The sequence below is a fragment of the Lutzomyia longipalpis genome, chromosome 1, assembly GCF_024334085.1.
Source record: "Lutzomyia longipalpis isolate SR_M1_2022 chromosome 1, ASM2433408v1".
Lineage (NCBI taxonomy): Eukaryota > Metazoa > Arthropoda > Insecta > Diptera > Psychodidae > Lutzomyia > Lutzomyia longipalpis.
The window spans coordinates 2,128,516-2,142,471 of NC_074707.1; the positions used below are offsets into that span (position 1 = coordinate 2,128,516).

Consider the following 13,956-nt stretch of genomic DNA (forward strand, 5'->3'; position numbering starts at 1 on the left):
ATCTTTTAAATGTTTTTTCTCTTAAAAAATAATTTTGTACAATCTCTTAAAATTTCTAAAGTTCCCTTGAAAAACATTTTTTTTTCTCTTTAAATTTTCTGTTTATTTGTCAATTTATTTCTTTCCCTCCTTGTCCATTAAGGAATTTTAAGAGGCACACACGGTTCTCTTTATAAAACTCGAATAACATTATTCCCATTTTGGAAATTTAAAATATTTCAAAATGTAACCTACATTTTGGACACCTTTTCTTTATGTGTTGCAATACTTGGTGGTGGTTGATGGGAAACTTATTGGGGTGCATCCATTAGCCCTTTTTCGGAGGAAGTTTTTCCGTTTTTTCTTCTCCTTCGAGGGGAGGTGGGGAGGTGAAATATAGTTTTATGGTAAATGTGTGTGAACGGGCTAGGGAAATGCATTTTTGAATGTTTTCCAGTCACAAACAGGAACATGGGCATAATTTCACGGGTGGGCTCAGTCATCAAGAAACCCAACTCATACAATATACTTTTGCACCCTCGGCCCATTGTCTCCTCTTGCTGCAACCCCCAAAATGATTTGCATATAAACGGTCAGGTGGAATTCATGGAACTTTTCCCATTTTCGACTACACCCTTATCTTGGTGAGATTTAACGAATTTCTTTCGGGGGGAAATACTTTGCAAGGGGGGGGGAGTACTTTGGAGGCACAATGCATTTTACTTGTGCAAGAAAAAAAAAGTCACTTATGACCATTCTTCCGTCTCCTCTTTTCACTCTTCCTGCGAGAACTTCTTCGTTTCCATAAGAATTTCCACGGTGACTTCCAAGTGGTACATATTCTTTAGGCTGATTGCAATTGAAATGTGACCGGAGACAGGGTGGAATATGAAATTCCTGTCCCGGTTCATCCTCCACCGTGTTCGGCTTTTTGCACTGCAAAGTGCACACTAAAAATTCTTTAATTCCCCAACATTAGTCGAGATTCTTAATCGATCTTGAGTATTTAGTGGAAGTTTCCAGGAATATACATAGTGTTTTGTCGCTTAAGCTTCAGCATGAAATTAGTACACCTCTCAGACACCTCCAACACCTCCAAATCCCTGGAAAATTTTCCTGATTTTTCCCAAAAAAGATTTCACTTTGAAAAATCATTCTCTAACCCAGCTTTCAAGTTCTTTTTCTCTTTTAACGCATGTTTTTCACGCTGAAATTAATCAGACGTGCATTACACATGTGTTCAATTTGTCTCGGAATTCTTCATCTGGCTCCCCCACCTCCCCGTACTACCAGAAAATGTGTTGGAGTCTATTATTAAAATAATTTATGCGTCTGTATTTTTTCCTTCGAGATTTCTTCAAATATAAACTCAAGCCATTAAACACAAATCAATGTGCCAACAGGCTTTGTCCATCTCTTTTGCATGTTTTCCAAATTGGTCTTATATTTTCCCCCCTCACACAAGAGTTATTTCTCACTTGGACTGAAGTGGGAGCTCTTTTTCTCCGCGTATCTTCAGGAAGAAAAGAAAAAAATGAGGAAGCAAACCACTGAAATTCTAAGCTCATTTTTTTAACAGACAAAAACCACAGAAAAGATTGTTTTTGTTGAGGGCTTAATAACTGACAAGGTGATGTGTTTTTTCGCACTCTCAAGTGTCTGAAACAGCTTAAGTAGCAATAAGAGCTTTTTTGCCTTGATAGTTCTTAAATAAAAAGACAGGGTTTTAAGTTGAGATTGTGGCATTTTTTAATTTCAATTTTCTGCCTCAAGATTTCTTTTTCTCGTAAATATTTCAAGAACATAAGATTTTTTAATCGGAGAATTAAAAAGAATGCCATAAAACATAGGGGAGACCGGGATAAAAAAAGTCATTTTCGAATTTTCAAATGCCAATTTCTCCGAAGTTATTAATCGGAAAAATCGGAAAAAATTCTGGTGGAAAGCCTTACCAACCTATAATTTTTGACAGTAATTTGGAGGTTGTGCGATCAGTACTTTAGGAGTTAAAAAAGAAAATAAATTTTTGGCCCATTTCCCAAACTTTTGCGTATTGGGAAAAACGCGTTTTCCGATACTTTTCCCTTAGTAATTTTCCAATCTGATAATTTTTCTCACTACCTGGGTTAGTGCAGAAAACGTTGCCAAGGTGTATTTTTCATTAACTTTTAATGATTTTTCTGTACAATTATTTGAATCAAAACATACCCCTTGGGGTAGATTGGGTCAACCCATGTAAATCATATGGGAGTTCGAAATTTTCGACATATTTTCTATCCATTTGTTGCAAAATGGCGTGATTGAGAAAATCGCAAAATTCCTTGTTTTAGTGCGTATAAAAGTGAAATTCCTTGTCGCGGATTAAAAGGTGAGAAGTTTAGCTATCAACTACTATCAATCTCTCAGGTGGAAAATTATTGGAAATGTCGGAAAATTCGACCGATTTTATTTAGCCAACTGGTGACTATATTTACCCGCCGCGTCTAAAAAAAGTCAGAAGCGGAAGGCTTTAGGAAAAGCTCGAAAACTCATATTTCCCGTGGAGATAGAGAAAAATGGTCTGAGACAAAGTTGTAGGCCAGGAAATTTCCTATAAGAATGACCTATCGAGGAAATTTTCTTGTCCTTGGGGAATCCTGCAGATAAGGATTTATGCAAATTGACTTTTTTTACCCCGGTCTCCCCTACCTACATATGTATTGTATGTAGTTAATATTTTCTCGTGGTAACTACTTAATTTGTTATCTCTCAAAACACTTACTCTACTCTTGAATTAGACTCACATGGCCGAAAGGAGCTTATGTATTAATTATTGCAGGGAATTTTTAAAAAGTCAAGGAAAAACTTGGTATATTTTTGACTGGGAAAACTATGATTTTTCCAAGAGTTTAACACAGTCTTTCATTTAGAATTGATTACAAAATTTTTGTGGAAAAACTTGTCAAGAAAAACTGATTTAAATAAATAATTATTTAATGAAAAATTAAAAAAAAATATAATAAAAAAGAATTAAGATTAAATAAATTGAATTTCAATTAATTAATTAATGATAAATTTAATATTGAATTGTTCAATACTCTTCTGGATTTTCATGCATAAAAAATTAATGGAAATGTATGGAAATCAGTTTGAACTCTACTACAGTAGAACCCTATAAAAAAATTAATAATAAATTATTTATTGTTAAATAATAAAAATTCAATATTTTTTTAATTGAAATTGGCTAATTTTTGTTTCCCCTCAGTCAGCAGACACTGCAATTATCATCTCAAGCTATGGAAGTTCAAGAGAAACTTTTTGACTTTGATTGTATTAAATGGACTTGACTTTAATGAAGAAATAATAATGTTAAAAGAATCTTGCGATATCATTGATTTTCAAAGAAATTAAATTGTGGGTGTATGTGTGGGTATTTTGGCGATGAAGGACGATTGAGAAAGAGCACGTGGTGGGAATAAGAAAGAATTTATGGATAAAAAAAATTAATAATGGTAGCAGTGGATGACTGACGTGTGTATGATTAATTCAGTGCGGGGTCATCTGTTTCTCTCTAAAAGCTGTGCCTTATGTGCTTCAGATGAGTTCTACAAGAGAGCTTCTGTTGTCGACAGACGCAATCCTATATGTAAAATAGTCATGGGGGAGGTGGGGGCAGAATACTTTTTTCGGGTGAAAAGGCAATCTTGGCACTGATTCACGCTAAAAGTCACGAATTCTCGGGCCAAAAAGTCAACGAGAGTGTCTGACACTGAAGATTATAATTTTTTTTCTGTGTTTGGGTGGGGGTGTGATGCAATTTTTCCCATGAGGAATGGCTTTTGAGATTGGGGTAGATTGAAGCAAAAAGAAAAAAAAAATAAGGGTGAGTTTGTGGGTGGGAGGATTTACCTGAAAAAACAAACAGAAGCAGACCCATTGGTAGTATTTGTGGTCCTTGCGATCATTGGTCTTCTGCTCGGAATTCCCAATACCGGGATATGCCGTTTCACTTCCCACCTTCTTGCGAAAGTAACTCCGGAGACTGTATGTGGAATGGATCCAGCAGTACGTGTTGAGAACATCCTCGGGGATGTCTTTTGTGTGGATACAGTCGATGGGATTTCCCACATATTGGCGTGTTGTGACGATGAGGGAGAATGCCATGAGGAGCATGACGGTGATGGAGTAGTGGAGCCGAAAAACAGGGGAATCGATGTTGATATGGCTGACTTTGATAAGATTCTTGAGACCACGGAAGATATCTAACATGTTTCTATGTCTTTTATGGGGGGTTTGCTGGATTCTCTCTCGCTCTCACACTTGTAGCTTTTTTTCTTTCTTTCCTTACTCTCTTCTACCTCCCACCTGGATCAATTGCATCTGGGAAGAAGACCAAAATTCTTTTTGCTTTTTCTCAATAAATTCTCACATCCTCCCAGTTTGGATTGCGAGGCCCTGTTGACACGTCTCTTATAGATCTAGGACAGTCTCAAGCGGGTGGAGGTGATTCCACAAAATATTCACAAGGCACTATATTAATATGCATCGCCAGAAAAAGAGGAGATGTTCAATGCGGCACTTGGTGCTCCCTATAGAAACTCCTTCGAACGCCTCGTTTTCACCATCTTTTACCATGTTTGCCATCTATATAACGGACACTACATTCAAATGTGTGCAATGGTCCACGAATTTATGCTGCTGCATTGATATTACAAAGATATCGCTCAATCTGGCACTTTATCGTCTAATTTTCACACAAATTACGGAGCAATTAGTCAGAAAATGATTTGTGATTTGTATACTACACACAATAATTATTAAACCACTCAATAAGGCACTCTGGGTGGTCTCTCACATCTCACGACACTTTTACAATTTCGTACAAAAGTGCAAGGCATTTTCACATTAAAAATTTTCCTCCTTTGCATTTCTTTCAATGTAATTTCCATAAGAATTTTTTCTTCTCCTTTTTCTTTCAATCTCTGATATGTGGCGATTTTGGTGTCGTCACTGATGACTGGACAACAATGGTGATTGTCTGTGGCAAGTTGAGGAAATTGTTATATATTTTTTTTGAATTTCCGGCAGCATCTCGCGCGCGAAAAATCTCTTTTCGACAGGGGGATGGGTACCTTTTCGCCAGCACACACTTTTTTCTCCTCTCACTCACGAATGTTGATTAAATTGCAACATATTGTAAATTTAGACATCCCCGGCAATTTTGTACAGTGTTTATGTATTCCACGGCGTCGTTGCTTCACATATTGTTTGCCGGATGATTATGATTCCCAGTAGATACCTCGCGGGATTCAAAAGCACGTGAAGAAGGCACACGCACGCACACAATCTGATTCACGTTGAAGGAAGAAAAATCATTTGGGGGGGGGGGGCGAGTTTGGTAGAAAGTTACGCGTGTGTGTGCGTTTTAGATTAAACACGGGAAAATAAGTGTAAGGTTAATAGGTTGAGCACTCATCGCCTCATCGGGGTATTAACATTTTTTTTCTCACACATTTCGATTAAAATTTAGTGAAGAAAAAAAAAAGACTTCTCATGATGCTTCTCCTTGTGAGAAAATCTATATTATTATATATTCTTCGAGGCTTTCTTCCCGCGCGCTGCTAGGTCAATCAATTTTTTTTGTACTTCCTCACAAACGTGTGCACCAGGCCGGGAAAAATAGCAACAAGGCAGAATTTTTAGCAGCACTTTAATATTTTTCATTCACATCACAATCACGAGGTGCATTGTCGTGGGAAGGGGGGGGGGCGGTGTGGGGTGTAACATTGGGAGGCGATAAGTACGACTGAAAATGCTTTATCTCATGTTCCACCCAACGCGCTCATAGTTTTTTTTTCGGAGTAAATGTGCTATGGGCAGGACATTGCCAGAAAACTGTGTAAGGAGTGGAAGTGTTAATGGGCTGAGGAGGATATTTTGTGGTTAGTTATTTTTTTTTTACTCCTTTCTTGTTACATGTAGGTCTCTTGGAGTTTTTTTTTCCCCTGGCCCGGAGTACTTGAAAATATGTAGCAAATTAGGGAATTTTCTGGTGTGTGGAGCACGATAGCCGTTATGTATGTTTAAATCAAATATGAGGATCAATGTCCATGTGACGGAGTTTATGGGCTTTGCTACGTATTCTACGAGGACGGCGTGTCCTTATGGGGCAACAAGGTACAACTGGGGGTTTAGCTCTGTTGGTGCTAACTTGAACACTATGATTGGTGTGATGAGGAGAAAAATGTGCCTCACGCTGGGTACCGCATAACGATGTAAGCACCGCGACGCCAAATTTAACACTGACCGAATGGCATCAGACGCTGCGACTGACTATGAGAATCTCTTTGGGGCTTTTGTTGGGTGAATCCACGGCACGCCGCTGTGTGTATATTATGTACAAATTTTCCAACTCTATGACGGAAGAGGAGAGTGAGTGAGACGGCAGGAAGGCTTTTCGGTCAGTATAATGTCGTTGAGCCGTTGTGTGTGAGCCTCATGTGATTTTTCCTTTCATTCCGGTTTCACTTACACACACCCATGCCGCTCTTTTCCGCGATTAATCCACATCTTCATCATCCCTGCTCATCCCTCAGCAATGTCAATTTTATAATATGAAGATTATGCCGTGTTCTGCACAATGCGGAAGATCTTCCTCATCCATGACTTCATCTCGCATAAGATAAATTATCATTCGTGCAATTATTGTGTTTTGAAGCCTTTCTACGTGACTCCCAAACCATCAACATTTTTCTCACATTAGCCACATGAAATTTTTCATTTATGATCCTCAAAGTGCTATTTGTGTCAACTTTACAACACCACTAAATCTTGTCATACAATTTACAAAAGCCTTTCTTCTACTCTCTCACATTTTACCCGCTAGTTTCCTCATAATTTCCCCGAAGAAATTCTTTTTCATTCACTTTAAAATGTATATTAATAATTAATAACTCATAACCATATAAATCAGTTAATAAAACATTATTTAAACACGGATGAATTATTTATGTACATGTGTATGAAAATGCATACCAAAGTTGCATCACATATGTCCTTCATTTTATTCTCTTACCACCAGGCGTCTCCATTGTACGTGGAGACGCCTGGTGGCTTGAGTCAAGTAATATATTGCAAATCAAACAGAATAACTCGAAGCAATATTTACAGAGAAGAACAATAATTTTCTAATAAGAGAAAAATATTTTTCAAAATTTTCCCCATGGAGATTTGAACATTTATTGCCTTTCTTGTGGAATATTAAATACACACAGAAGCTTGCAGGATGGAGGTATGTTGGTATAGAAAAATTTTTCAACCTGTTTAAAAATTAATTTGTTTTCTTGGTATGGAGAAAAATCTCTTTTGGGATTTTCATCTACCGAAAAAGAAAAGAAAAACCTTCTGTTCTTTTACCATACATTTGTGGATGATATTTCTATATACAATGTTTGAGGGGGGATCATTCATAAGAAAAGCCATAAAAAAGAAGCGAGAAAAAGACGAATGTTGGTAACAAAACCTCGAGAATGGATGCATTGTGAAATAAATTTTTCTTTTCAATGTTCTTTTTTTTCTTGTCCAAATAAATTGTGCATTCTGTTTGTTATGATTCAAACATATTGGCTTCTGTTGCCAGTCAAATAATTCTTGGAAAATTGACAGTTTGGGCTGGGTGGAGAGGGGTGTTAGGAAGATGAAAAAAAAAACGAGAAAATCACCATCTCGTCCATCTCGGCGATATTCTCATAAAATATAATATGATTTCATTGGCCTCACATGATATGCATGGGATGCAGAGAATTTTTTTTACAACAATGCAATTTCATCAGGATATTATCGAATGATATGCCACCCTTTTACCAATTTCTCCGATGTAGCGGCTCAAGTGTCGTGGATGGGGTACAAAATTCGTGAAAATTTCTATGGGAAATCCTTCTTCTATATTTCTGTTTTTATTCATCTTGCATCTCAATGAAATATTTCTCTGTATATATACTTTATGGGATAGTTTGTGCTTCTCATTTTTCCCCTCCACCCCCCTCCCCCTGACCCGGATAGACTTTTCATCGCACTTGGAGTGTGCGAAACATACAAAATTTTGTGTCTATATCAATAATTTTTATAGTCGGGACATTTGTCATATTTTTCCCACCACCACCGTGGAGCTTTTTCTCTGCCTCCTTCTTCATCTCTCTTTGGTGCCTGATGGCTCATATAGTGTCGGAAAAGATGGAAGAGTTCTGCAATGATTTAGTGACGATAGCGGCATGACTATTAATTCACGCGTGAAGCGTCAAATATTTTTAATTGATTTCAGTGGAAGAGTGTTCTTTCGGATTTTAAGTTTTGTTTATGGGACTCCTCAATGAATATATACACACACGGAGATTTGTGCCAAAACACGCCTTCAACATCATCACGCTGATTATTCTTGACGCGTGACAATGTTTTATAGATATGTAACGTCTTCGTGATTATTATGGAGGAAATGCAAAAAAAAAAGAGGTGAGAAAGTTTGAGATTGATTTGTAGGTAGGGGAGGGCGGGGCTAATAAAGTCACTTAAGGGTTTAGAAAAAGCCTAAAATATCATATTTCCTAGCTAGAAAGAACAAAATGATCTGAGAAAGAGTTGTAGGGTAGTAAATTTCCTAAAGAAATGATCTATACATTTCGCTTTATTTATTTGGGATATATGATATTTTGAGCTTTTTCTAAACCCTTAAGTGACTTTTTTAACCCCGCTCTCCCCTACTATTTTCCCACACCTTTTTACAACACTGAGAAAAATGAGCTTTTTTTCAAATATTCAACGAAAGCTCTAACTTGATACCCTCTTAAATAAATTACTTTTTTTTCAATAGTCTTCAGAAGCCAATTTGAAGCATTCAAAGGACTTCTTAGGAACATTTTGTGTTATTAAAAAAAAGGAAATTGCAACATACCTGGAAGAAAAGCGTGAAAGCAACCCACTGATAGTATTTTGTGTGCTTTATTGTCACATTGGCGCGCGACTGTGAGTTGTCGACACCGGGAAATGGCACCTCTGATCCCTGTTTCTTGTTAAAGGCATCAGCCACTGTATATGTTGAGTGTATCCAGCAGTATGTGTTCAGGACATCCTCTGGGATATCTCTGGAATGTTGCAAAAAAAAAAAGAAAAGAATTTAATTAATTTCCTCAAAGTACGTTAAAATTCCGTTGGAGTAACATTCAAACGTGACTCGTGTGTGTGTGTCTATGTGGAAAAGTTGCGCGCCGAGGGAAATTCACGCAACGCGGGCACAAAGTGGAAAAGTTGTTAAGCATAGGCATTCACCTTGTGTGAACGCAGTCTATTGGATTTCCCACGTACTGCCTCGTTGTAACGGCTATGGAGAAGGTGACTAACAAAATTACAGTGGCGTTGGTGTGAAGTCGGAAAACTGCAGAGTCCACTTTCACATGATTCACCTTAATTGCCATTTTGGATTCAGGTTGTGTGGAATTTTTGCAGCAGCGCGCACCATCCCACGTGCAGATGGAGTCCCAGCCAATGCAGGAAGACAAAAACATAGTAAAAAGAGAATAGAGACAAGAGACATGTTAGAGCATTTTTGGCAAACAAAATGCATCCGACTTTTTCCTCTCCTCCCCCCCCCTCCCCCACACACACATCTCCCGCTATATCTTTTCACATCAGCAAACAAAATAAGTGAAATCCTTTCTTAATCCGAGGAAATAATCTTAAAAATTGAGGATATAAATCAAAAGTTTTTTTTTACCCTCACCGTATACTTCAACAGAAAAAAAAGAACTCTTTGCACTTCTCCCAGAGACTTTTCATGCACCACATGGATACTTCTTTTCATTTTTGGCTCAAGGTAAATTTTTGCAAATTTCGAAGTGCACGGAGTTCCTCTTGAGTAATTTAAAATCATTCAAAAATACGGAGGAGTAAAATCAAATTGCATTCCATCAATCATACAGTTATAGTAAAAGAAAAAAAATATATTTTCTCCATTTATTCAACTATGTACATATTACCTCCTGTGTTCCCTTTCACAGACACAAGGATTACGTGAGGTGGGTTTTTACTTCAAGTTTTTACAGTTCGTGAGTAGGAAGAATTTGAGAATAATATCTCAGGTGTATAAATTGTGAATGAGCAGCAAAGTGAAGCTACACTCAACGAAATCGCCGTTAAAACGATCCAAATTAAAGTTTACTACATTTTCTTTCACAACGGCGCTCTTTTTTTTTCTTTTAGGGTAAGAGAACATAATAACGTGAATGTTTTTAATTTATACCTATTTTTTATAGCTCACATTCGTTGGATTTTAACAAAAAAATCAATTTTTAGGACGCCAATAAAAGCCCTTTTTTTAAAGTACGTAAACTGAGTTAATTTAAATTGGTTTGAAAAAAACGTGTATAGGGAAGACTGGGATAAAGTGGGTCGCACGCAAGGGTATCGGAAAAGCTTTAAAAATCGTATTTTTCAGCTTTAACCCATATTATATAGTGTGAAAATTTGGCAGAGTAAGTTCTAGAGTTAAGCTTATATAACTGCTTAAATTTTGCATCCTACAGGGTATTTCATGACAAGGAATTTGTAGAAAATATTCAGGAATGTAGCTAAAATCTATTCAAAGAGAAGTTTTGATTTTTTTTTCATTTTAAAAATGCTATAAATTGATTAAAAACAACTTGTTATAATTTCAAGCATTTGACGCATCTTTTCTAATTATGCAGACATATTTCTTAACTTTTAACACTTGGAGGACAAAACTGGTAATTGCTGCCAATTCGATTTTTTAAAATCGCCGTAGATTAAATCAAATCTATCCAACTTATCTTGATAAATTCTACATTTATGTGTGGGCGACTTCAAATACTACAAGTTCCTCAAAAGAAAATCTGGAAAAACGTTTTCTCTAAAAAAAGAAAATAAAACTCAAAGATTGAGGTTAGAAATTCGTGTCCTCCAAATGTTAAAAATACTTTTCTGAGGCTTATTTAAAGTTTAAAGTTTTTTTTCTAACGATTAATGTTTAATTTTGTATTTTTGACGTGAAAATTCTCTTTTTGCCTTTTGACTGAAAAGCCTGCACTTCCAGAATTTTTAGAGACTATTTGAACCCCCAAATATCCTCCACTGAAAGTATTTAATGAAAATTGACTCACTACAACCCATGTCTTCCCTATATTTCAAATTGTTAATTTGTGAAAATCTCATTTTAGAATTATTTCAATCGCTTTCAATTGTTTTCATTTAGATTTTGAATCGAATTATATTATTTGAAACAATTTGAGAGGTGCGGCGGTTGTGGATAACATGAACCGTTTTAAATGTATTTTAGCTACATATTCAAAACATAGCCCCAATATTGGCATTCACGAGTGAGAACTACTTCGCTAAATTAATTGCTATTCTTCCCAATTTATTGCTGTGCAGTTTATTTAGCTGCTCTATTTGGAAAACTTGAAGCTGTGATTGTTTTTGTTGATGATAAAAGTCACTTTCTGATTACCATATAAATTGATTATGTATGTATATAGCTCATTCGCATATATATAGTGACTTGCAATAAAAGACAAAAAAAATGAAGTAAGAAAAAATATGTTCTCATTAGTTGGTGTGGGGCGAGTGACTTGAAGTGTTTTAAATACTCTTTGGTTTTGAGCGACAAAAAATGCCTTTTTGGTTTCTTTTATTTTTAAATTTGCCATCCTTTAGTACTTTTCAAGCAAATGTTCAGTAAAAAAAATAAAAGAGAAAAAATGCGATTAGTGAATGTGATTGAAAGAAAAAAACCACTCACCGAAGATCTACTCACTTGCATGAAGGCATAGACGCCGCGGAGAAATTCCATATTGGATGACACACTCGGGGATCTCCTTTGACCCCCACGACCCCGCTTGAGGTATGATGGAATGCTTTCTGTGAGATGTGATTTTAATTTCTGCGAAATTGGTCTGCAAATGGAATGAAGAAAGATAGAGCACACGCCCAGAAGGCATATGAATTTTCAGTTATACATTTCAATGTAAAACGGCATTATATATTGGAATTGTACATTATATATATGGTGTGTATATGTATGTGGAAAAGCGCCTTTTTTACTTGATTAATGCACTTTTCATAGTCAGACATTCCTGGCGATAAAAAGTGTCATTTCACATGCTCGGATAAGTGCAAAATTAATGTTTTTATTCTCGTCAGTCATTTAAAAGTGAGCAAAAGCTTTTTAGAATGGACAATTGGCGGTGATATGGTTTGCTTTTCTCTTGCCTTTCCCTCCCCTTTCTTTTTCGACTTGTGTGTGTTTTATCGCGTGTTAGAATGTCCCAAAAGAATGTGAAATACAAAAGGCAAGTAAAACAGGAGATGACTAATTAAGTACAATAATAGTGTGTCATTTTGTCATACTTCCTTCATTCATAGTGCTAAATCTCAATTGTGAAGAGATTTATGTGTTTGCTTGTGTTTTGTGTTAATGTCTTTGTACATAAATTCACAATATAAATTCTCCACGATTGTCTGCATTTCCCTCTACGTTATATATTTAAATGAGTTTGCAAAAAGCTCCCAATTCTTTCTGCAGGAAATTGAAAAAAAAAACTGTGAAAGTTTTAGAAGATTGCTTTTCTATTAATTAAAACAATTTCGATTCTTTTTAAGTATTTTTAATTGTGGATTTAATTAAAGAAAAAAATATATTATGCTTAATAATTTATTTAAAAGTTATTTAAGATTTAATTGAAGGAAAAATATGTAGGGGCATTAACATAAACACGTAAAAGGAAAAAACGAAATACGTAAGACAGAGATTTTCGGTAAAAATTAGAATTTAACTTTATTGATTTTTATTGTGAATAAACTGAATTCTAAAATCAAGATCTAAAAAATAAAGCCAGATTTTTGTCAAAAAATAGAGTTCTGAATTATATTTCTTTTTACGTTTTTATGTGAGTTCCCCGTGTTCCTAATCAATAATTTGCACTAATTGCTCTATAAAATGCAAAGAATTGCAAAATTGCGTGAATTTGTTTTTTTTTAATGCATTCCTTTTGTGATTTTATTAGTTTTATAAAATTAATTCAAGTTGAGGATTCTTTTAAACAAACCTAGAATTGCTTTCCTACATGTTATATTAATTACCTGTAATCTTTAAGCTCCTTTTTACAATTATTTTTGTAGTTGAATTAATGTATAAGGTAGTGATTTTAAAAGCAACCTTACCATTAATAAAATGTTTTCCATTTAAAACCATCAATTCTTTTTATTTTTGTCACATTTATCGTTTTATTTTGAATCAAACTGACAGTGAATTAATGCAATGTCAAGGATTTAGCAAACATATCACAATTAACACATAGGAATAGGGAAACCGCAAACATATAGAGAGTATGGATTATATAGGTTCAGTTGAATGATTTCCACCCGGCGTCTCCATTGCAGCAAAAGCGCATTCAATTTGAATGTCATGATTAATAGATTTATTTTATCCTTCGTTTTTTTTTATGGCTATGTTTGGGAAATTCTTTACGATTGACGGCACATATATTTTTTTTAACTTTCAAATAATCCCCTCCCAGGAAAATTATTTATCTCGTAAGATTATATATAATAAATTTTTATTAGTTGTCTTAAGAAGGATGGAAAAATAAGAAAGAAAATCTCTCCACGCGGGCGCCTCAACGCTGTATGAATATCAAAAAATATTTTCCAGAAAATTAATAGTTTAGAGCCTATTTAGTTCCCCGATGCTCCATCGTATGTTTATGACTCTGAATTTTCCGTGAGTGCTCAATTTTTAAAGAGAGCTCCCCATTTACACTACCCGATGGGTCTTGCGAGTTGAAATTTTAACAGTTTTAGTGCTCTGGATGCTTTTCCCGCGCGGGAAGCATTCTTTCATTATTCTCTTCCAAATGCTCGAAATTGGTGCACCATTGGTGCTGATGCAAATAAAATAGGAACAAAATTCCCATAAAAAATCTCCTGATGTCA

At 35.6% G+C, this 13,956-nt stretch overlaps 1 protein-coding gene across 7 annotated transcripts in view; it reads right to left on the reverse strand.

Annotated features, from left to right (window-relative positions):
• Positions 1-13,956, reverse strand: part of LOC129786455 (innexin shaking-B) — a 57,514-nt gene that overhangs the window by 13,653 nt on the left and 29,905 nt on the right. For 5 of the 7 annotated variants that reach the window (XM_055821502.1, XM_055821503.1, XM_055821504.1 and 2 more), the window contains exons 3-5: positions 11,765-11,918; positions 9,280-9,413; positions 8,906-9,095 (exon numbers count right to left, since the gene is read on the reverse strand). In XM_055821502.1, coding sequence (XP_055677477.1) covers positions 8,906-9,095; positions 9,280-9,413; positions 11,765-11,918 — 478 coding nt within the window. Of the gene's footprint in view, positions 1-3,867; positions 5,294-6,222; positions 6,276-8,905; positions 9,096-9,279; positions 9,414-11,764; positions 11,919-13,956 lie in introns of those variants that run through there. The other 2 variants (XM_055821507.1, XM_055821505.1) reach the window with 2 other exon arrangements.